The following is a 23,752-nucleotide window of genomic DNA, read 5'->3' on the forward strand; positions in this document are numbered from 1 at the left end:
CCCTGGTGTTGTGAGGCAGCAGTGCTAACCACTGTGCCACCGTGCCGCCCTAGCTTGATCAGTAGTTATCAGAACCATTTCAAAACCTATGTCACAAAGTTTTGAGCGACGCTCTCTTTCAGGCAAGGTTTGGACATCTTGCGAATCCGAGCAATCTCCTTCTCAGGCAGCTCCTGCCACTGATACCTGAAGGGTCCCTCCTGCCAGGGTGGGGGTGGGGTTTTGCCCACTGCACCATGGGAACCAGAGTAATCGTCCGGATTGATCGCAATGCACGGTATTTGGAATCTGAGCAAACTGTGATCCTTAGCATTCCGTGTTGCTTTGATCAATTCCTTATACTGTTTCATACAAATACCCCCAGTTCAGGTCAGCAGACGGATGCCTCAGCAAGATCAAATGAACTTGTCCAGGAGGATCATGTTCCTGATTCTTTGTTTCGCAACATACCAGACAGGGACCGCCACTGAGCTTGTCCCTGCTTATGCGGGTCTTCTGAGGTGGGAGCCCACCTTCATGGTTCCTCCAAAAGTTAGCTCAGAGCGGCTGTTTGCCCTATCACTCGATATACTCTTTGCTCTGCACGTATACCCACTGGCTGAAGTGCAGTCATATCAGGTTGAAAGTGGTCTGGTTCAAAGGCTGGCACGCTAGTTGCAGCATCCGCCATTGTGGAGTTGCACTCAGCAAAACCCTGCAAGCCACTGCTGTGTCCTGAGCTGAGCCCTCAACTGACCCACTAGTGCTGCCGTGTTGTGGTGCAGGGTGGGTGGGGTTCGTCCATTTAAGACAGAGACGAGAAAAAATGCTTTTTCCCAGAGGGTAGAGTGTCTTTGGAACTCCTTTCCACATAAGGCTGTGGAAGCAGGGTCCATGAATGTTTTCAAGGTGGAGGTAGATAGATTCTTGATAAGCAAGGGGCTGAAAGCCTATTGGGGGTAGGTGGGAGGATCAGCCATGATCTTATTGAATGGGCGGAGTAGTTTCAGAGGGCCGAGTGGCCTTCTCCTGCTCCGAATTTGTATGTTTGTATGTATGTTCTTGTACAAAGTCAATTTCTCAGGGAGGCAGGCAAAGCTAACCCGAGGAAAATACAATTAGCTAGTGCCAAATCAAGCTCACTTCCTCACCGTAAAGCACTGAGCGGATCAAAACCCTTTCTGATGCACAAAGCAGTGATTGCCTCACGCTGTGATGCCCAAAGGGAAAATGGGGAAAATGGTCCTCCAGTGATTTCAGTAAGAATGCTTGTGCTTATTCTGTATAAATATTTGTTTCTTGCCCATTAGGATTGTGATTCTAAAATTTAGTTTGGTGGCCATGCTAATTCAAGGTGAAAGTCTTGGTGTAGTCGGACTTCAGCTCAGCTGATCCGCTTGCACAGTAATCCACCCAAATAAGTAGATCAATCATGGTGTCCAATGCCAGGCAAAACAAATGCACCACTTCAGGAGACTGTGACTCCCCCAGTGAAATCACGTTTTTTATCTCGAGACCAATCACTTCCTCACTCGTGGAAATCCAAACTCCCACTCAGACCAGGGGAAGGGATGGGGGGAATTCACGGTAACAAGTATTTCTGGCTGAAAAGTCCCCTATAATTGACTTTGAAACATGTGAAGGCACAAGATAACGACCATGTAAGCATTGGAGCAAACACACTATATGGGCTGCAGTGCTATTATGCCGACGAAAGACAAGAAGTGTTGAGGTAACATATTCGCCTGTTTAAGAAATAAAATCAGAAGGCCTGGCATTGACTTAAAGAAATGGCAACAGCATAACCAGCCCTGCCAACAATACAGTTTTTACTGCATTAAAGCAATGGCCTCTTTATTAATATCTGGGGGGCTTGTGCCAAAATTGGGAGAGCTGTCCCACAATCAAGTACAGCAAGGGCCTGACACTTTCATACTTATTGAATCATACCTCATATCCAAAGCCCCAGACACCACCATCATCATACCCAAGCCCAAAAGCAGGTAAGACCCAAGAGAGGTGGTGGCACAGTGGTATACAGTTGGGAGGGAGTGACCCTGGGAGTCCTCAAGTTCGACACTGGGCATGTCCTCCATTGTGTTGTGTGGCATCAACACTCTGCTAAATGGGACAGATCTAAGACTGGCCATCCGTGAGGCGTTGTGGACCATCAGCAGCAGCATAATTGTATTCAACCACAATCTGTAACCTCATGGCCCCACATATCCCCCCTCTACCATTACCACCAAGCCAGGCATCAACACTGATTCAATGAAGAATGCAAGAGGACATGCCAGGAGCAGCACAAGAAATAACTAAACCCGTGGTGTCAACCCAGTGAAGCTAATATACAGGAATACTTAGATGCCAAATAGCAGAGGCAGCATACAAAAGGCAGAGTTGAGCAATTTTACAACCAACGGATCAGATCTAAGCTCTGCCGTCCTGCCACATCCAATGGTGAATAGTGATGAACAATTAAACAACTAACAGGGGAGGAGGTTCCACAAATATCTTGAAATCCTGAATACAGGAATTGGGACATCTTATTGAAGTTGTACAAGACATTAGTAAGGCCACACTTGGAATACTGTGTACAGTTCTGGTCACTGTACTATAGAAAGGATATTATTAAAAAAGAAAGAGTGCAGAAAAGATTTACTAGGATACTACCGGGACTTGATGGCTTAAGTTATAAGGAAAGACTGGATAGACTGGGACATTTTTCCTTGGAGCATAGGAGGCTTAGTGATGATCTTATAGAGGTCTATAAAATAATGAGGGGCATAGGTAAGGTAGATAGTCAACATTTTTTCCCAAAGGTAGGGGAGTCTAAAACTAGAGGGCATAGGTTTAGGGTGAGAGGGGAGAGATACAAAAGGGTCCAGAGGGGCAATTTTTCACACAGAGGGTGGTGAATGTCTGGAATGAGCTGCCAGAGGCAGTAGTAGAGGCAGGTACAATTTTGTCTTTTAAAATGTATTTAGACAGTTACATGGATAAGATGGGTATCGAGGGATATGAGCCAAACATTAGCTTAGTGGTTAAAACCTGGGCGGTATGGACAAGTTGGGCCGAAGAGCCTGTTTCCATGGTGTAAACCTCTATGACCTCAAATGTTGAGGGAGCCAAGCATAACCTGTGCAAAATGAAAGCGATTTGCAACCATCTTCAGGCAGAAATGCTGAGTGGATGATCCATCTTGGCCTCCGCTTGTCAATCTTCAGCCAATTTGATTCATTTCATATGATATCAAATGGTTGAACGTGCCGGATACTGCAAAAGGATATGGGCCCTGACAATATTTCAGCAACTGTACTGAAAATTTGCACTCTAGAATCATCAGTACTCTAGCCAAACTGTTCCAGTCCAGCTACAACACTGGCATCTATCTGACAATGTTGAAACTTTCCCACATATGTCCTGTCCACAAAAAGCAAGAGAAACCAATTCAGAAAAGTACTGCCCATTAGCCTCCTCTCAATCACCAACACATTGATTGAAGGTGTCATCGATAGTGCTATCAAGCGGCATTTACACAGTAATAAGCTGCTCACTGATGCTCAGTCCCACTCAGCTCCTGACCTCATTACAGCCAGGGTCCAAACATGGACACAAGAGGGGAGGTGACAGCGACTGCCCTTGCCATCAATGCAGCATTTAACCACTGAATGCAGCACTAAGGAGTCCTAACACGCATCATGGAAAAAGCTCTCCACTGGTTGAAGTCATATTGAGCATAAAGGAAGATGGCTGTGGTTGTTGTAGATTAATTATCTCAGTCCCAGGACATTGCTGCAGAGGTTCTTTAGGCCCAACCACCTTCAACTGCTTCATCAATGTCCTTCCTTCCATCATAAGATCAGGAGTAGGGATGTTCAATGAGGATTGAACAATATTGAGCACCATTTGCAACTCCTCAGACTCTGAAGTAGTCCTTGCCAATTTGCGGAAAGTCTTGAATAACATTTGGGTTTAGGTTGATAAGTGACAAGTAGGATTTGTGCTACACAAGTGCCCGGCAATGATCATCTCCAATAAGAGAGAATCTAACTATCTTCCCTTGATATTCAATGGCATTACATTACTGATGAAGATGATAATCCCTCACTATCAACGTCCACTGACCAGAAGTTGAACTGGACCAGCCATGTATATACTGCGAATAACTCACCTCCTGACTCCACATGAGTCTATTTTCCGGGCTGGATCTTATTTTTATGTTTTGTTTAAGGACTTTTAATCCTTCCCCACCATCTACCTGCAAGGCACATGTCCGAAGTGTGATGGAATACTTTCCACTGAGTGGGATGAGTGCAATTCCAACAACACTCAAGAAGCTCAGCACCATCCAGGACAAAGATGCTGCTTGATCAATGACACAACCACCAACTTAAACATTCACCTCCTCCATCACTGATGCACAGTGGTAGCCATGTATACTACAGACAAGATGCACTGTAGCAATTCACCAAGGCTCCTTCAACAGCACCTTCCAAACTCACAACCTCCACCACTGAGAACAGGGATGGGCAACCCAGGTTAGTGAGTGGGCTGCACGAGTGGCCCTCCTTCACCTCAGGGCCGCAAGATTGAAATCAAGCTTGTTCACTAACCATAACCCCATGAATAAGATATCTCACAACACCAGGCTAAAGTCCAACAGGTTTATTTGGAATCACAAGTTTTCGGAGCGCTGCTCCTTCATCAGGTGAGTGGCAATGGAGGAGCAGAGCTCTGAAAGCTCGTGATTCCAAATAAACCTGTTGAACTTTAACCTGATGTTGTGAGACTTCTTACTGTGCCCACCCCAGTCCAACGCCGGCATCTCCACACCGTGAATAAGATCAAATACATGCCAAATATTTCATAATGGGTAATAGAAAATGCTTCATCATTCATATGTTAATAGAACCATCAACGTCAAATGGTAAAAATAAAAGAAATATTTACACTTTGGAAGCATATGGCTCTCACAGTCAATGCTGTGAGCAAACATACCTCACTTCATCTGCCCTTGCTTTACGTATGTACCACCTCAGTCATACTGATAGGAAAAAAACAACACGGTCAGAAATCAACGGAATATGCAACCCTGTGTGTGGGCAACAAACGGTCCACCAAATGTCTGATGGGCCACACTCAGGACTTAGATGGGCTGCATGTAGCCCACTACTGGCCTGGAAGGACAAAGGCAGCAGATGCATCAGATCACCACCACCTACAGGTTCCCTCCTGAGCCACACACCATCCCGACTTATCACCATTCCTACACTGTCGCGGGACCAAAATCCTGGAATTCCCTTCCCAGCAGCATTGTGGGTGTACCTGCACCAGATGGACTGCAGCAGCTCATCGCTACCTTCCCAAGGGCGATGAGGGATGGAGCAAAATGCTGGCCTTGCCAGTGACGCCCACATTCTATGAAAGAATTTTTAAAAATACTAGTATAGAAGGATGTTTATTTTGACATTAACTTAAATAACCAGAAACTTGCATTTTATGCAGTGATTAATTGTGTGTGTGGAAGCAAGTAAAGCACAGGCACTTCAGCTCCCTCTCATAGGAGGAAAATAGTTTTTTGAGTCCATAATTTCTCTTTCATTTTAATTAGTTATTTCTCTAAAATACAACGATCATGTTCCCTGAAGTATGGGTTACACCTTACTGGAATTCACTAGGTGAATTTCCTTCAATTACTGCCAGTATAAATCAGCTTTTTAAACAAAGGTCAACTGGCTGTTGTTACGCTTGCAGTATTACATCGAAGATTTTAGTGGACAGTGTTTTGAAAATGCCTAATTTCATGATTCATATGTTTTAAGAGCATATATTTTAGCAGGGATTAAAGATTGAGGTTTTTAAATGTAAAATAATGGAAGAACCCACTGGATGCTGGCAAACAGATGTAAAGTAATCGCAATTCAAAGGATGGCCTGTGTCTATTTAAGTTTAAAGTTTATTTATTAGTGTCACAAGTAGGCTTACATTAACACTGCAATGAGGTTACTGTGAAAATCCCCTAGTGGCCACACTCCAGCGTCCGTTCGGGTACACGGAGGAAGAATTTAGCATGGCCAATGCACTAAACCAGCACGTCTTTCAGATTTTTAATAAGGTCACAATTAGAAGTGGGAAAATATTCAATGACAGTTGGTCCCTTTCTGAGTTTCATGGAGATGTCCACAATTATCCACATACCGGGTTAGAATATTCATATGGTTTCCCAGAACAAAGGAAATGCTTTAGAATGGGAGCCACGATGTGGAGGTGCCGGCGTTGGACTGGGGTGGGCACAGTAAGAGGTCTCGCAACACCAGGTTAAAGTCCAACAGGTTTATTTGGAATCACGAGCTTTCGGAGCGCTGCTCCTTCATCAGGTAAGTGCCTGATGAAGGAGCAGAGCTCCAAAAGCTCGTGATTCCAAACAAACCTGTAGGACTTTAACCTGGTGTTGTGAGACTTCTTACTTAGAATGGGAGATAATGGGTGCTATTTAATGGGACGTGTAAGAGCGGGAAAGATGGTGGATGTGGGGGACTTAAGGTTGGTTTCCCAATGTAGGGTTGAAGTCATGAGATAAAGTCGGCAGTGTGTCAAAGGTGGAGCAGCCAGCACATATTAAGTCAGTGGGAAACTCATGCCTCCTGCTTCCCAATAGCTTCAAGGTGGCATACACCAGGACAGATTGTTCAATCTTTGGATCTGGGGTGAGTTTTTGTCTTTGCCTAATTCACCAGCACATTAGCAGGAGAAAATAGCAGAAAGGAATAGGCGGTGGTTGCAGTGCAATGGTTGGGCATCTTTTCCTGCCTTGCCAATGGGAGCTGAGCTCATCTTATTAAATTCTGTCCAATGAGTTTGGACCTCTATCTGAAACATTCCAGATATACCATTTTGCCATAGCGACAGATAACAGGGAGGGATTTCTCACAGAAACAGACAATTGTAGCTGTTTGGAAACAAGCAAGTTGTTGGGGATTTGGATCAACTGTGGTTAGCAGAGAAAGCCATTTGCCAGAAACTGTAGATCAGTGGCAAAAAAGGCCAATCAGACACAAGGGAGTCTTCCGGCTTTTGGAGTCACTGAGCGTGAAAGCATGTTTGGGGATGAGAAAAATATCAGCGATGATTGAAGGCAGCGCAGACTCGATGGGCTGTGTGGCCTCGTTCTGCTCCTATGTCTTATGGTTTGAGCTGGTGTGTCATTAGGTGCTTAATAAGAGAGTTGGAGGGCTGCTTAGCCAGATGCTTATACCTTGGAGAAAAGCAGGAACACTGAGCAGAGTCAAAGTGAATTCCTGAGAGCTGTGGCACATGTTGGTTTAGTCCCAGGAGAAATGAAGGAGTCCTCAAGGTTCTGCAAAGCACTCTCGAGTAGAAATAAAAGTAGAACAGTGAGTGTTCCATTGAGATTTTTGGATTTAAAAAATAAGTCTTTATGAAATATAATGTTAATTTGGTAACATTTGCATTGTGCAGTGAAGGCTTTTGCTTAATATGTGAAATCTTGCGACACATTTCTTTCAGTTGAGAACTAGGAATTTGGATTTCTTATTAAAATTTAATGGACTCCCTCACGATAATAACAACAGCTTGGATTACTGTTGTCAACACTTTCAGGCCATTTTTCAAGTCAAAATCCTAAAACTCTAACACCCTGCATTTGCCTTCAATGAGGTCTAATGTCACACCAGTCAGCCAGAGACAACTGCCTGTGTGTGAATAAGTCACGTGTGAACACTCGACACCTTCACAAACTTTCAATTGTATCATCTGATGCAGAGACAGCATTCTTTTCCCCCATAGAAGTGCAGTTTACAATACTCAAGTCCCTAGGGAAGCTGGAATTGCCATACATTGCTCTGTTCAGAAGTTTACCCGAGCAAGTTTGCCACATGACTGAATCTGTGTTCCTTTAGGAATGCTGCACTAGTCTGTTCCTTAATGCAAGTGAACACTTCCTCTGGATATTGATTCAGATGTTCCACTCTCAAGATTCTCAGATGATTGCAAACAGCAGGGAGAATTAATTGTCTCATTAATCTGTTTTTTGTTGTTTCAAAACAAGGTACTAAAAGAACTCCCTGGCTCTTCCTTAGAAATGTCTATTACACGCACTTGAAAGGATTGTCAAAATGTTGGTTTAACGTCTCATTTGTAAAGTAGTACCTATGTCAATGCAACACTTCTTCATCACTGCAGGAATATGGCAGATAATATCATGCGCTCAAGGAGGCCTCGAAAGGGCCTTGAATCCATAACCTTCTCAGTCAGAGGTTAAGTGGGTGGCCACTGAACTAAAGCTGACCTTTGCAAGCATTACTTTAGGTATAAAATTAATGTATATTTTATGTACTGATCTGCCTCATGTCTTTGCAGAATCACACAGTGCGGAAGAGGCCTTTTGGCCCATCAAGTCTGACCTAACACATGAGAAACACCTTACCTACCTACCTAATTCCATTTGCCAGCATTTAGCCCATCGCCTTGAATGTTATTATGTGCCAAGTGCCTATTCAGGTACTTTTTAAAGGATGCCTCTACCAGCCTCCCAGACAGCGTATTCCAGACCGTCAGCACACTCTGGGTAAAAAAGGTTTTTCCTCACATTCCCCCCTAAATCTCCTGCTCCTCACCTTGAACTTGTGTCGGCTTGTGACTAACTCTTCAACTAAGTGGGACAGCTGCTCCTTATCTACCCTGTCCATGGCCCTCATAATCTTGTACACCTCGAACAAGTCGCCCCTCAGCCTTCCCTGCTCCAAAGACAAAACTATCCAACCTCTCTTGATAACTTACATGTTCCATCCCAGGCAACATCCTGGTGAATCTCCTCTTCACCATTTCCAATGCAATCACATCTTTGTTAAATGCACCTTAATTCATCTCAAAACCCACGAATCTCAGCCACTGCCATTACTTAGTGATTCTCCGGTAATTATTGCCCAATATAATAAAAAAATCTAAAGAGTTACATTCCCACCTACAGAATCTCGGATGAACCTAGCCGATAAAAATCTGGAATGCTTTTTTGGTTGATATCCCTTAATGCAAACTCTGACATTAATTAGGCTGGAAGATTAATTGACAATGATAAGTTTTAATATACAAGAAAGGCAATGTCCCAGGTAACGCTAGAATTGAAAGTCTTGATTGCTACAGGAAGACATTAATGACACTAATTGACTAAGAAGCTTCATGAGTGGAGGATATTGCTCTAATAACCTCAGTGATCTAAATATAATAGAGCCATGCAACTAATGGCAAAACACAAGGGATGGTAACTTACTGAGCTGCACAGAAAGCATTTCACTGAGTGAATGGAGCTTCCTCCAACTCTGAGTGCATCTGGTTTTGGTCCCACGTTCAATATTGAACACAAATAGTGTAGCACGACTCACAGACATACATTCTGATTAAGTGTCAGTTTTGGCCTTCAGGTTATACACACAATGGGGTTTCCCCTTTTATTCCTATGTAGTTATTATTCCTTTCAAGCCCCTTGCTGGTTGATGTGCATTTTCAATTAAGGTAATAAAAGCAAGCAAGATGTACCATGAAAACACACTTTCTAAACAGATGACAATCAGCTGTTCAGTTCTCTAGCGACAACATTTAGTGAGATAAGGCCAAAGCATACCTAATAACAGAAGTTCAGGCCATTAACCCCCCACACCACCAACCTTCAAACAAGAGGGACATGATGGCAAAGCGGTAATATTACTGCTTCTGGATTAGTAACCCAGAAGCCTCGCCTAATGTTCAGGGGGCTTGGTTCAAATCCCACCATGGCAGCTGGTGGAGTCTGAATTCAATTCATTAATTAAATTCAATTCATAAAAGGTCGTGAATGTAGCCCAATCCATCACGCAAACCAGCCTTCCATCCATTGACTGTCTACACATCCTGCTGCCTCGGCAAAGCAGCCAGCATAATTAAGGACTCCCACGCACCCCGGACATTCTCTCTTCCACTTTCTTCCTTCGGGAAAAAGATACAGAAGTCTGAGGTCACGTACCAACCGACTCAAGAACAGCTTCTTCCCTGCTGCTGTTAGACTTTTGAATGGTCTTACCTTACATTAAGTTGATCTTTCTCTACACTCTAGCTATGACTGTAGCACGACATTCTGCACTCTCTCGTTTCCTTCTCTATGAATGGTATGTTTTGTCTATATAGCGCGCAAGAAACAATATTTTTCACTGTATGTTAATACATGTGACAATAATAAATCAAATCAAATCAAAATCAAATCAAAATCTCGAATGCAAAGTTTCTCTCAATAATGGTGACCATGAAACTATCATCGATTGTCACAACCGATCTGGTTTACTAATGCCTTTTAGGAAAGGAAATCTGCCAGTCCTACCTGGTCTGGCTTACAAGTGACTCCCAATCCAAAATAATGGTTGACTCTTAATAGCCCCCTGATACAGCCTAATAAGTTCAAGGGCAATTAGAAATGGGTAAAAAGTGCTGGTTTTGCCAGTGATGCCCTTGTCCCATGAAAGAATAAAAACCAGTTAACCTATCAGGAGATTATGTTTCCACATTCTTGTGAGATTTAATAAATATCAAAATTTTCTTAGCACTTTTAAAATAATACACCTTTGTGACAAGGCCATTTGGGCGTCACTGCTGCCTCACAGCACCAGGGACCCGGGTTCAATTCCGGCCTTGGGTGACTTTGTGGCATTGGCACATTTTCTGTGGGTTTCCTCCGGGTGCTCCGGTTTCCTCCCACAGTCCAAAAGTGTGCAGGTTAGGTGGATTGGGCATGCTAAATTGCCCCCAAGTGTCCAAAGATGTATAGGTTAGGTGGATTGGCCATACTAAGTGCATGGGGTTACAGGGATTTGGGGGTGGGGGTGGGGGAGGGGGGGGGGCTTGGGTAAGATGCTCTTCGGAGAGTTGGTGCAGACCCGATGGGCTGAATGGCCTCCTTCAGCACAGTAGGGATTCTATGGTTCTATGATTGAGGATTAAAGAGTGAAATCAAACTCCAGTTAAAGACAAAAGAGGACTGAATTTGCCAGCCTAGATGACACCATGATCTTTCACTCATTTCATAGAATCATAGAACCCTACAGTGCAGAAAGAGGCCATTCGGCCCATCGAGTCTGCAACGACCACAATCCCACCCAGGCCCTACCCCCATATCCCTACATATTTTATCCACTAATCCCTCTAACCTACGCATCTCAGGAAACTAAGGGGCAATTTTATCATGGCCAATCAACCTAACCCGCACATCTTTGGAGTGTGGGAGGAAACTGGAGCCCCCGGAGGAAACCCACGCAGACACGAGGAGAATGTGCAAACTCCACACAGACAGTGACCAGAGCCGGGAATCGAACCCAGGTCCCTGGAGCTGTGAAGCAGCAGTGCTAACCACCGTGCCGTCTGTACATTTGCTCTGTAGAAACGTTCTACACCCTGGCCAAACAATAATATAATTAATATTGTAGTTTACAAGAATCTTGCAGCACTGACAACTAACCACACAGAGTCAAATGCAGCCTTAATTAAAGGTGCAGAAAGTAATGGGAAGACATCAGGAAATAGATCGGGTATTGGAATTTTGAATAAAGAGGAAAAAGTGGTGGGTTTACAATTTCGTTATTGCTGAACTCCAAAATAAGCATACTTAGAAAATTGCTAAACCAGAGCACGCTCACAGCCACTGGGAGGACAGATGGAAGAATGGTCTTGAACTTTTATCGTACTGACAGCCAATTTCCACCGAGCAAAATCCCGCAAATAAACAAAAATGAATGAATAAATGATCAGGTAATTTGTTTTTGTTGGTCCTGATTTGGTTAGAAATGCTGGCCCAGGATGGACAATCTGGTCACAGTCCATTTTCAGCTGCATCAGCAGCGACGTACAGAGTGTGTGCGATGTAAACAGACAGCCTGAGACAGGCTAAAGTTGGACTTTGGGTCTCAAATACATTATTTGGAAGAGTTACAGGCACCTATCATGCCTGGATCGGCAACTTGTCCATTTTGTTTAACTGAATAGTGCGACATTTGATTTTTAATTCAGCACTTTAAACGAGGCACTAACCCTTTCACACGCAAAACTAAAGGACATGACAACTATTTACGGCAGCCATCAGAAACTCCTGAAAAAAACGGCTAAATCCAATACTGGGTCAGGCACCCTTGGAGCACGAGACATTGGTTACTGAAATTGGCTCTTATTGTACAATCATAAAACACATGTAACAAGAAGTGATTTCTACTAGAGTTCTTTTATATCCACCAGAATAATTAACATCTCAGACGAAAGACTTACTTCAACAGCCCATCTATTCATTATCACTATCCCTTTTCCCCCTCCCAAGTCACATATACCAACCTGAAAGCGATTAATGTTTAATCACAGTAAAATACTTTGAAATGCATTTAAAATACCAACTTAAATGTCTTAAAATCATAGTTACTTGCTTTAAATCTCTTCCTGCATTAATATATGGGTAAGTTGTCATTCCTCTACCTACTATTAGCTCTGTCTGTGTCTGTATTCTGTCTAAACTAAGAGAAATCTAAAATAATCACTTTCAAACCTGACTACTAAGGCACTTGTTACTGGATCAATGCCCTGTAATTCCCAATCTAATACCAATGCAAACACCACAAACACTGCAGCAGATGAAAGGAGAAGATCCAACTTCATCTTCACAAGCCAATTATTAATGGCCAATAAATATGGCCTTAACACCTGCTGTCTCTGAACAAAAATCCTCTGTAACAACTTATGTTAATTCTTTCATGATCAGTGAGATAATCTAAAGATTAAAACATTAGTCCAGTCCAACTAACGATGAAGAGACAAAAGCAAAATAATGCAGATACTGGAAATCTGAAATGGAAACAGAAAATACTAGAAATATTCACCAGGTCTGGCAGCATCTGTTGAGAGAGAAACAGAGTTTTCGGTTCAGGATGTTTCATCTGATGGGCTCTGATGAAAAGCTAACATCATCATTCTCTCTCCACAGATGCTGCCAGGTCTGCTGAACATTTCCAGCATTCTCTGCTTTCACATCATTAATAACCAAGAGAACTGTTCTCCAGAATAGATAATTATGCACCCAACCTGTCACATTGAGATGTGACTGTCGGTGCATGCCTCATTCTCTTGTTGTCATTGCATCATAGTTGGATACATAAATGAAGCACTGCAAGCATTCACCAAGTCAAGGTCTCAAAACACTGCACAGAATCATAGAAACCCTACAGTGCAGAAGGAGGCCATTCAGCCCATCGAGTCTGCACTGACAACAATCCCACCTCAAGCCCTATCCCCACAATCCCACACATTTATCCCGCTAACCTATGCATCCCGGGACACTATGGGCAATTTAGCATGGCCAATCAACCTAACCCCGCACATCTTTGGACTGTGGGAGGAAACCGGCATACCTGGAGGAAACCCACGCAGACAGGGAGAATGTGCAAACTCCACACACACAGTGACCCAAGCTGGGAATTGAACCCAGGTCCCTAGAGCTGTGAGGCAGCAGTGCTAACTGCTGTGCCACTGTGCTGCCTAAACTAAAAGTATTAAGAAAATTAATTTCCTCCTGTGTGATGTTCTGCTTTGGTAGAAACTGCTCAATCTGTATGGAACTGCTAAGCTTTCTGCAAAGTGAGCCTTTGAATCCTTCAAATGCTTCAACTTCGACGAAAAGAGAAATGATAACAAATGCAAGTGGATAACCAAGACAGCTGCATAATACATACTAAAAAGTATAAAGAAGCAACAAAATTCTTCATTGACACAAAGGACTGAATTGTTGTGCAGCATGAGAGGCTTTCCATCTGCACAAAAATGCTGGCAGAGCCTCAAAAACACAACTCCCACCCCTGAACTCGGCTTCTGCCATTTTAATGTTGGTGAGGTAGTGTGAAGATTAGACCGGGCAAGAACAGGTTGGAACCATGTGGATTTGTCTAGATAGCCAGGAGAGGTAAGGTACCCCTTTAGAAAATGTCTCTGGATATTGGTGGGACAGGTCCAGTTCCCTTTTGGAGAGGTGAGAGACCTTTTGGGAGAGATAATGTACCCTCTGAGAGATGTCAGGTGCCCTTTGGAATTGTTAATAGTAGGTACAATTGTGCATAAAACCTATGCACATTTTTAAAAAATCCCATTCAAACTTTCAAAGCTGTCAAAGAATTGCCGAAGACGTGTCAACTCTGGCAAAGAACTGTCAACCATATCAAAAGAATTGTTGCAGCTCATTGGAACAGTCAAAGCACATCACAACTGATAAAGCTGTCAAGGGATCTAACTCTGCTGGGTTGTTTTTAAGTGTGGAGTTTAAAAATGATCAGTGCTTGATATTTCACTCTGTCTCTTGACATAAGCCTGAGGGTTATCATTATAGGATTTGTGCTGCATGACTGATTTTATACCTAACGTTATCACAGAGGGGTTCCTGTTAAGTGAGCAGTTTGTTTGACAGGTTCAGGTGGCTATAACAGGAAAATGTTTGATTTCATAAGAGATTGAATACTTAAGTAAAGCATTTGATTTTGTAAGAGATTAGTTGAAATCATTTCAATGAGGGGCCATGGGTGGCATGTAGAGTGGCAAAGGGGCTGTGTGGGGCCATTTGGTATGGGTAGAGGGTCATAGGGTGATGTGGGGTATGGGGGACCTCTTTTGGGCCTCTTTTCCCTAGGTCAGGTTCATTGAGTTGGGAAATATGGTGGCAATATATAAGAAATGCCACATCCGTTCAGGTAGATATACTGCACGTGCTATCCTGAATGATATGTGACGGGTTCAAAGCAAAAAAATCTAGTTACTGCTGGGCATTTCTCTCTTGGAACTGAAAACAAACAGCAATTAAACTCTGAGCAACTTGACTTTATGTGTACTTCAGAGCAATTAGACTTTGTCTCCTTAAATGGGATACTGTTCCACTTTAGCAGAATAATATTCTGTGTGTCACACAGTATTAAACTCTTGTACTTAAAAATACAAAGAATCAGCTCATCTAATGCAAACAATGCCAAGGGACATCTACTAACGATGCTTGAAAGAGAGCGTATTTAAGGCTTTTCTATACATTGTCACGCATTTTAGAAAAACATATAAATTAGTGTAAAGTATTTCCAAGTGAGTTTGTCTTGTAAGTAATGAGACGAAGTCACATTTGCAATTAAACATTTCATGTGATTGTAAATTTATGCTGCAAGAAGATTGATAATGGAGATATAGGCCAGAATTTTACTGTCCCACCTGCCACAGGAATCAAAGTGGGCGAGGGGCGGAAAATGGGACGGTCCGTTGACCTTGGGCAGGATTTTACGGTTTCTGGATGAGCAAGGCCATAAAATCTCGTCAACACTTTTTTTTTGCTGGTAACTACAATTTAAAGGGGATGTCATTAGTCTGACTTGAGCCCTAATGTCTAGAAACCCATCCCTACACCTCTCTACCTCACTTATTTCAAGACACTGCTTCAAACCCACCTACTTCACAAAACTTTTGTTCATGGGGTCCAATAGCTCCTTATTTGACACGGTGTCTAATTTGTTTTATGCTGTTTATGTGAAACACTGTTGTTCTTCACGGAGGGTGAGGTAAAATTTATACTGCAGCAAAATGTAGTGAACATTACAAATATACTTGTAGCAGATGGTGATTTTCCACTGAGTTAATTGAGCAATTTATTTTTCGCTATATGGTTCTCTAAATAGTTGGGATGTTTACAATTTCAACCCACGAAATATATGTTATTGTATTGAATTTACATGAGGGAACAAATAGCTCATTAGAAATTAAAAGAAAAAATGTTTTATTTTTCCCTGCGACTTCCACTTCATGCCAGAATGCCAAGAGCTATTCCAAACAAAGATCTAATTTGTTTCAAATGTTTATGCACACTTCCTCGTAAAGATTTTCTTCCAAAAGCTTTTTGTAAACAAAACAAACATTGCCTGTTGAAGTCATCCAAATACATTTCTAAATGTTTATGCACAACATTGAGTTACAGAATACAATCAAGGTTATGTTTCAATTGTTGGAAGAGTTTTACAATACAGATTAGACTCTAGGAAGTCAGTAGTTTACTGTTGAAGAATAACGTGCACCTTTTAATCTTTTCGCTTTCACAGCACATTGCGTAACACAATTGCCAGCAATACAATGAATACAATCTTTGTCAAGGAAAAAAGAAAAAGAAACTGCCGTGTAGGTTATTGTTCAGTTTATTTGCAAAATATCTATCCTTGTAACATCTGTGCTAATCATGTAAAAATATATCCTTTGCTACGTGCTGTCACAGGAACAGTTCCACCTGATAACATGAACAGCACAATTATTAGCCTGAAGTTGCATAATCTCATGACTACAATGATGTAATTTGCTTTGGCTATGCACTGACTTGATCTATTGTTATGTATTGCTGGAGCCCGAGGCAGGCTTTCACTGAAAGCTTGCACTTCACCCAAGACAAACCATGGACATCTCAGTGAAAAGGAAATCCTGAATAGCTACCTTCAATAAAAATGAATGGGAAAGTAGAATTAAAAATGTCATCAGTAGAGTTGTGAAATTCGTCTCCCCTCGTATTTATTTAATAGCCTTTTCATAACTGCTTTAAACATACTGTGCACAGTGAAATATAATAATCCGCATATAACTCAATAGGATAAATAGGCAAGAATTATGGGTCCTAAACAACACATTAACCTGTTCATAACTGCTTTAAACACATTGTGCTGTAGTTTACACTGAAATGTAATAATTTAGTCCACAGCCCAGTCGAGCAAACAAGCAAGAATTATGAGCCCGCAACAACAGGCATTTGGATTCTACTAAGCAGGGAGGCAATAGTTTAGTGATGCCATTGCTAGGCTATTAATCCAGAGCCTCAGCTAATGTTCTGGGGACCCGGGTTCGAATCCCGCCACGGCAGATGGTGAAATTTGAATTCAATTTTAAAAATCTGGAATTAAGAATCTACTGGTGACCATGAAACCATTGTTGATTGTCGGAAAAACCCATCTAGTTCAATAGTGGTCCTTCAGGGAAGGAAATCGCCTTTCCTTACCCGGTCTGGCCTACATGTGACTCCAGAGCCACAGCAATGTGACTGACTCTCAACTGCCTTGGGCCAACCAGGGATGGGCCCAACTAGGGATGGGCCCAACTAGGGATGGCCAGCCAGCCGATGTCCCACGAATGAATAAAAAAGTGTTTGTGACACTTTTTGGGAGCGATTGTGATCTAAAATTCTCACAGCCCTTCAAACAGAATTACATAAAATCGCAAGTGATTTGTATCCTTAGAATCACTTCCTAAATTAACAGCCCAAGGAGCTGAAAAACACCACAAATTCTTCAGATTGCCGCTTCGAAACCGTGTGGAAGTAATTTTAATCTGCCAGCGCTGTGGAACCTGCCTGAAGATTAGAGGGCTTTTGTCACGGTCGCTGCTGCTGTGAGTGGAAGCAGAAACGCCCACAGCAGCCAGGGGAGGAAGTCGCAAATGGCAGGGGCTGAGATCGCGTTCATCTCATAGAATCCCTACAGTGCAGAAGCAGGCCATTCGACCCTTTGAGCCTGCACCGACAACAATCCCACCCAGGCCCTATCCCTGTAACCCCGGGTATTTACCGCCTGACACAAAGGGTAAATTTAGCATGGCCAATTAACCTAACCCGCATATCCTTGGAGTGTGGGAGGAAACCATAGCACCCGGAGGAAACCCACGCAGACAGGGGGAAAACCTGCAGACTCCACGTAGACAGTCACCCAGAGGCCAGAATCAAACCCCGGGTCCTTGGCGCTGTGAAGCAGCAGTGCTAACCACTGTGCCACCGTGCCACCCAAATTCACCCCATCTCGTGTTGCGCTGTAACTTTTAAACTCCTGCCCTTAACTCGCATTCAGACAGGAGGAAGGCAGCCCTAGCCCACTCATGTTTCTGTTTGCCCCTTATGTTGGGGGGTGGGGGGGGGAGGGGGGCTACCCCCTCACGTCCATTCACACACACTCTCACTCCCTACTGGGGTGCATGCTAAGGGCATGTTTTATGTTCCACTTACTTGGAGACACCAGTTGCCTGGGCGGTGGAGGGGGAGGCGGTGGCGGGGGTAACGGGGGAGGTCGACAGGAGCAGATCTCATGGCAGCTGTCAGTCACTGTCTCAAAAGCCGATCTCCCGCCTGATTTCTGGAGTTCGCCCTGAGAGAGCTGGTGGAGTAAAAACAAACTTGCATTAATAACAAACACACAAAGCGCGCTGGGGTTTGTCTATGTGTGTGTGTGTGTGTGTGTGTGTGTGTGTGTGTGGGGAGGGTGGGAGAGATAACAAACGCAAGACCATCATTTTTGTTTAATAAGTACATCTGTTCACTCTCTGCCACTCACCTGAGAGAAAAACAGCAGCGAGGTGAGGAGATAGCAGCGATGCAGAATCCAGGGGTAGAGGGTAAATGGCAGGTCAGCCGCCAGCATCCCGCCTGCGCGGTTAAAATACAAACACAACACGTTAAAATGGGGCGGGATTACCGCACGAAAAATACGTCAAAAGTTCCAGTTTGAAGCTGGTTCACCCCCCCCATCCTCCCCACACAAACCTTTCTTTTGTTTTTTCTCCCCCCCTCTCTGTTTGAGGGAAGGAGAGTTAGAATGTTCCAGCAAGATGTATCTTCAGAGTTGAAGTGCTTGTCCTTGATGGCTTGTTCCCCGGGACATGAGGCAAGCTCCCACCCAGCCACTCACTCACTCACACAGCGGGAACCGCGCTCAAACTGACTGCCGACAGCTGGGAGAGAGAAGGGAAGGGGGGAGGGGGGGGTGGCGTTGTCTGTGCCTTGTCTGAGACAACTTGGCTCTTCTGGTTACACTGACAGAGAGAGGAGGGAGGGGGGGGGGGGCGATAGAGAGAGTGGGAGAGAGAGAGGGTGAGAGAGAGAGGGAGAAAGAGAAGAGGGAGGGGAGAGATAGAGGGAGAGAGAGTGGGAGAGGGTGAGAAAGAGGGAGAGAGAGGGGAGGCGAGGAGGAGAGAGCGAGCGGGGGACAGGGGAAGAGAGACGAGGAGCGAGAGGGTGAGTGGGGGGGGAAGAGAGACGGGGAGGGGGGGGAAGAGAGACGGGGAGGGGGGAAGAGAGACGGGGAGGGGGGGAAGAGAGACGAGGAGCGAGAGGGTGAGTGGGGGGGGAAGAGAGACGGGGAGGGGGGGGAAGAGAGACGGGGAGGGGGGGAAGAGAGACGGGGAGGGGGGGAAGAGAGACGGGGAGGGGGGGAAGAGAGACGGGGAGGGGGGGAAGAGAGACGGGGAGGGGGGGGAAGAGAGACGGGGAGGGGGGGGAAGAGAGACGGGGAGGGGGGGGAAGAGAGACGGGGAGGGGGGGGAAGAGAGACGGGGAGGGGGGGGAAGAGAGACGGGGAGGGGGGGGAAGAGAGACGGGGAGGGGGGGGAAGAGAGACGGGGAGGGGGGGGAAGAGAGACGGGGAGGGGGGGAAGAGAGACGGGGAGGGGGGGGAAGAGAGACGGGGAGGGGGGGGAAGAGAGACGGGGAGGGGGGGGAAGAGAGACGGGGAGGGGGGGGAAGAGAGACGGGGAGGGGGGGGAAGAGAGACGGGGAGGGGGGGGAAGAGAGACGGGGAGGGGGGGGAAGAGAGACGGGGAGGGGGGGAAGAGAGACGGGGAGGGGGGGGAAGAGAGACGGGGAGGGGGGGGAAGAGAGACGGGGAGGGGGGGGGAAGAGAGACGGGGAGGGGGGGGAAGAGAGACGGGGAGGGGGGGGAAGAGAGACGGGGAGGGGGGGAAGAGAGACGGGGAGGGGGGGAAGAGAGACGGGGAGGGGGGGGAAGAGAGACGGGGAGGGGGGGAAGAGAGACGGGGAGGGGGAAGAGAGACGGGGGGGGGAAGAGAGACGGGGGGAAGAGAGACGGAGGGGGGGAAGAGAGACGGGGAGGGGGGAAGAGAGACGGGGAGGGGGGGAAGAGAGACGGGGAGGGGGGAGGAAGAGAGACGGGGAGCGGGGGAAGAGAGACGGGGAGCGGGGGAAGAGAGACGGGGAGCGGGGGAAGAGAGACGGGGAGCGGGGGAAGAGAGACGGGGAGCGGGGGAAGAGAGACGGGGAGCGGGGGAAGAGAGACGGGGAGCGGGGGAAGAGAGACGGGGAGCGGGGGAAGAGAGACGGGGAGCGGGGGAAGAGAGACGGGGAGCGGGGGAAGAGAGACGGGGAGCGGGGGAAGAGAGACGGGGAGCGGGGGAAGAGAGACGGGGAGCGGGGGAAGAGAGACGGGGAGCGGGGGAAGAGAGACGGGGAGCGGGGGAAGAGAGACGGGGAGCGGGGGAAGAGAGACGGGGAGCGGGGGAAGAGAGACGGGGAGCGGGGGAAGAGAGACGGGGAGCGGGGAAGAGAGACGGGGAGCGGGGGAAGAGAGACGGGGAGCGGGGGAAGAGAGACGGGGAGCGGGGGAAGAGAGACGGGGAGCGGGGGAAGAGAGACGGGGAGCGGGGGAAGAGAGACGGGGAGCGGGGGAAGAGAGACGGGGAGCGGGGGAAGAGAGACGGGGAGCGGGGGAAGAGAGACGGGGAGCGGGGGAAGAGAGACGGGGAGCGGGGGAAGAGAGACGGGGAGCGGGGGAAGAGAGACGGGGAGCGGGGGAAGAGAGACGGGGAGCGGGGGAAGAGAGACGGGGAGCGGGGGAAGAGAGACGGGGAGCGGGGGAAGAGAGACGGGGAGCGGGGGAAGAGAGACGGGGAGCGGGGGAAGAGAGACGGGGAGCGGGGGAAGAGAGACGGGGAGCGGGGGAAGAGAGACGGGGAGCGGGGGAAGAGAGACGGGGAGCGGGGGAAGAGAGACGGGGAGCGGGGGAAGAGAGACGGGGAGCGGGGGAAGAGAGACGGGGAGCGGGGGAAGAGAGACGGGGAGCGGGGGAAGAGAGACGGGGAGCGGGGGAAGAGAGACGGGGAGCGGGGGAAGAGAGACGGGGAGCGGGGGAAGAGAGACGGGGAGCGGGGGAAGAGAGACGGGGAGCGGGGGAAGAGAGACGGGGAGCGGGGGAAGAGAGACGGGGAGCGGGGGAAGAGAGACGGGGAGCGGGGGAAGAGAGACGGGGAGCGGGGGAAGAGAGACGGGGAGCGGGGGAAGAGAGACGGGGAGCGGGGGAAGAGAGACGGGGAGCGGGGGAAGAGAGACGGGGAGCGGGGGAAGAGAGACGGGGAGCGGGGGAAGAGAGACGGGGAGCGGGGGAAGAGAGACGGGGAGCGGGGGAAGAGAGACGGGGAGCGGGGGAAGAGAGACGGGGAGCGGGGGAAGAGAGACGGGGAGCGGGGGAAGAGAGACGGGGAGCGGGGGAAGAGAGACGGGGAGCGGGGGAAGAGAGACGGGGAGCGGGGGAAGAGAGACGGGGAGCGGGGGAAGAGAGACGGGGAGCGGGGGAAGAGAGACGGGGAGCGGGGGAAGAGAGACGGGGAGCGGGGGAAGAGAGACGGGGAGCGGGGGAAGAGAGACGGGGAGCGGGGGAAGAGAGACGGGGAGCGGGGGAAGAGAGACGGGGAGCGGGGGAAGAGAGACGGGGAGCGGGGGAAGAGAGACGGGGAGCGGGGGAAGAGAGACGGGGAGCGGGGGAAGAGAGACGGGGAGCGGGGGAAGAGAGACGGGGAGCGGGGGAAGAGAGACGGGGAGCGGGGGAAGAGAGACGGGGAGCGGGGGAAGAGAGACGGGGAGCGGGGGAAGAGAGACGGGGAGCGGGGGAAGAGAGACGGGGAGCGGGGGAAGAGAGACGGGGAGCGGGGGAAGAGAGACGGGGAGCGGGGGAAGAGAGACGGGGAGCGGGGGAAGAGAGACGGGGAGCGGGGGAAGAGAGACGGGGAGCGGGGGAAGAGAGACGGGGAGCGGGGGAAGAGAGACGGGGAGCGGGGGAAGAGAGACGGGGAGCGGGGGAAGAGAGACGGGGAGCGGGGGAAGAGAGACGGGGAGCGGGGGAAGAGAGACGGGGAGCGGGGGAAGAGAGACGGGGAGCGGGGGAAGAGAGACGGGGAGCGGGGGAAGAGAGACGGGGAGCGGGGGAAGAGAGACGGGGAGCGGGGGAAGAGAGACGGGGAGCGGGGGAAGAGAGACGGGGAGCGGGGGAAGAGAGACGGGGAGCGGGGGAAGAGAGACGGGGAGCGGGGGAAGAGAGACGGGGAGCGGGGGAAGAGAGACGGGGAGCGGGGGAAGAGAGACGGGGAGCGGGGGAAGAGAGACGGGGAGCGGGGGAAGAGAGACGGGGAGCGGGGGAAGAGAGACGGGGAGCGGGGGAAGAGAGACGGGGAGCGGGGGAAGAGAGACGGGGAGCGGGGGAAGAGAGACGGGGAGCGGGGAAGAGAGACGGGGAGCGGGGGAAGAGAGACGGGGAGCGGGGAAGAGAGACGGGGAGCGGGGGAAGAGAGACGGGGAGCGGGGGAAGAGAGACGGGGAGCGGGGGAAGAGAGACGGGGAGGGGGGAAGAGAGACGGGGAGCGGGGGAAGAGAGACGGGGAGGGGGGGAAGAGAGACGGGGAGGGGGGGAAGAGAGACGGGGAGGGGGGGAAGAGAGACGGGGAGGGGGGAAGAGAGACGGGGAGGGGGGAAGAGAGACGGGGAGGGGGGAAGAGAGACGGGGAGGGGGGGAAGAGAGACGGGGAGGGGGGGAAGAGAGACGGGGAGGGGGGGAAGAGAGACGGGGAGGGGGGGAAGAGAGACGGGGAGGGGGGGAAGAGAGACGGGGAGGGGGGGAAGAGAGACGGGGAGGGGGGAAGAGAGACGGGGAGGGGGGGAAGAGAGACGGGGAGGGGGGAAGAGAGACGGGGAGGGGGGGAAGAGAGACGGGGAGGGGGGGAAGAGAGACGGGGAGGGGGGGAAGAGAGACGGGGAGGGGGGGAAGAGAGACGGGGAGGGGGGGAAGAGAGACGGGGAGGGGGGGAAGAGAGACGGGGAGGGGGGGAAGAGAGACGGGGAGGGGGGGAAGAGAGACGGGGAGGGGGGGAAGAGAGACGGGGAGGGGGGGAAGAGAGACGGGGAGGGGGGGAAGAGAGACGGGGAGGGGGGGAAGAGAGACGGGGAGGGGGGGAAGAGAGACGGGGAGGGGGGGAAGAGAGACGGGGAGGGGGGGAAGAGAGACGGGGAGGGGGGGAAGAGAGACGGGGAGGGGGGGAAGAGAGACGGGGAGGGGGGGAAGAGAGACGGGGAGGGGGGGAAGAGAGACGGGGAGGGGGGGAAGAGAGACGGGGAGGGGGGGAAGAGAGACGGGGAGGGGGGGAAGAGAGACGGGGAGGGGGGGAAGAGAGACGGGGAGGGGGGAAGAGAGACGGGGAGGGGGGGAAGAGAGACGGGGAGGGGGGGAAGAGAGACGGGGAGGGGGGGAAGAGAGACGGGGAGGGGGGGAAGAGAGACGGGGAGGGGGGGGAAGAGAGACGGGGAGGGGGGGGAAGAGAGACGGGGAGGGGGGGAAGAGAGACGGGGAGGGGGGGAAGAGAGACGGGGAGGGGGGGGAAGAGAGACGGGGAGGGGGGGGAAGAGAGACGGGGAGGGGGGGAAGAGAGACGGGGAGGGGGGGAAGAGAGACGGGGAGGGGGGGGAAGAGAGACGGGGAGGGGGGGGAAGAGAGACGGGGAGGGGGGGGAAGAGAGACGGGGAGGGGGGGAAGAGAGACGGGGAGGGGGGGAAGAGAGACGGGGAGGGGGGGGAAGAGAGACGGGGAGGGGGGGAAGAGAGACGGGGAGGGGGGGAAGAGAGACGGGGAGGGGGGGAAGAGAGACGGGGAGG

At 49.1% G+C, this 23,752-nt stretch overlaps 1 protein-coding gene and 1 pseudogene across 2 annotated transcripts in view; both read right to left on the reverse strand.

The window, feature by feature from the left end:
• The window catches only part of prima1 (proline rich membrane anchor 1), a 117,750-nt gene that overhangs the window by 91,464 nt on the left and 2,534 nt on the right, over positions 1-23,752 (reverse strand). The window contains exons 1-3 of one of the 2 annotated variants that reach the window (XM_078233207.1): positions 18,587-18,633; positions 18,378-18,469; positions 18,053-18,200 (exon numbers count right to left, since the gene is read on the reverse strand). In XM_078233207.1, coding sequence (XP_078089333.1) covers positions 18,053-18,200; positions 18,378-18,464 — 235 coding nt within the window. In that variant the 5' untranslated portion in view covers positions 18,465-18,469; positions 18,587-18,633. Of the gene's footprint in view, positions 1-18,052; positions 18,201-18,377; positions 18,470-18,586; positions 18,634-23,752 lie in introns of those variants that run through there. The other variant, XM_078233208.1, reaches the window with a different exon arrangement.
• LOC144506877 (small ribosomal subunit protein mS40-like) lies at positions 87-875 on the reverse strand (annotated as a pseudogene).

The sequence above is a fragment of the Mustelus asterias genome, chromosome 18, assembly GCF_964213995.1.
Source record: "Mustelus asterias chromosome 18, sMusAst1.hap1.1, whole genome shotgun sequence".
NCBI lineage: Eukaryota > Metazoa > Chordata > Chondrichthyes > Carcharhiniformes > Triakidae > Mustelus > Mustelus asterias.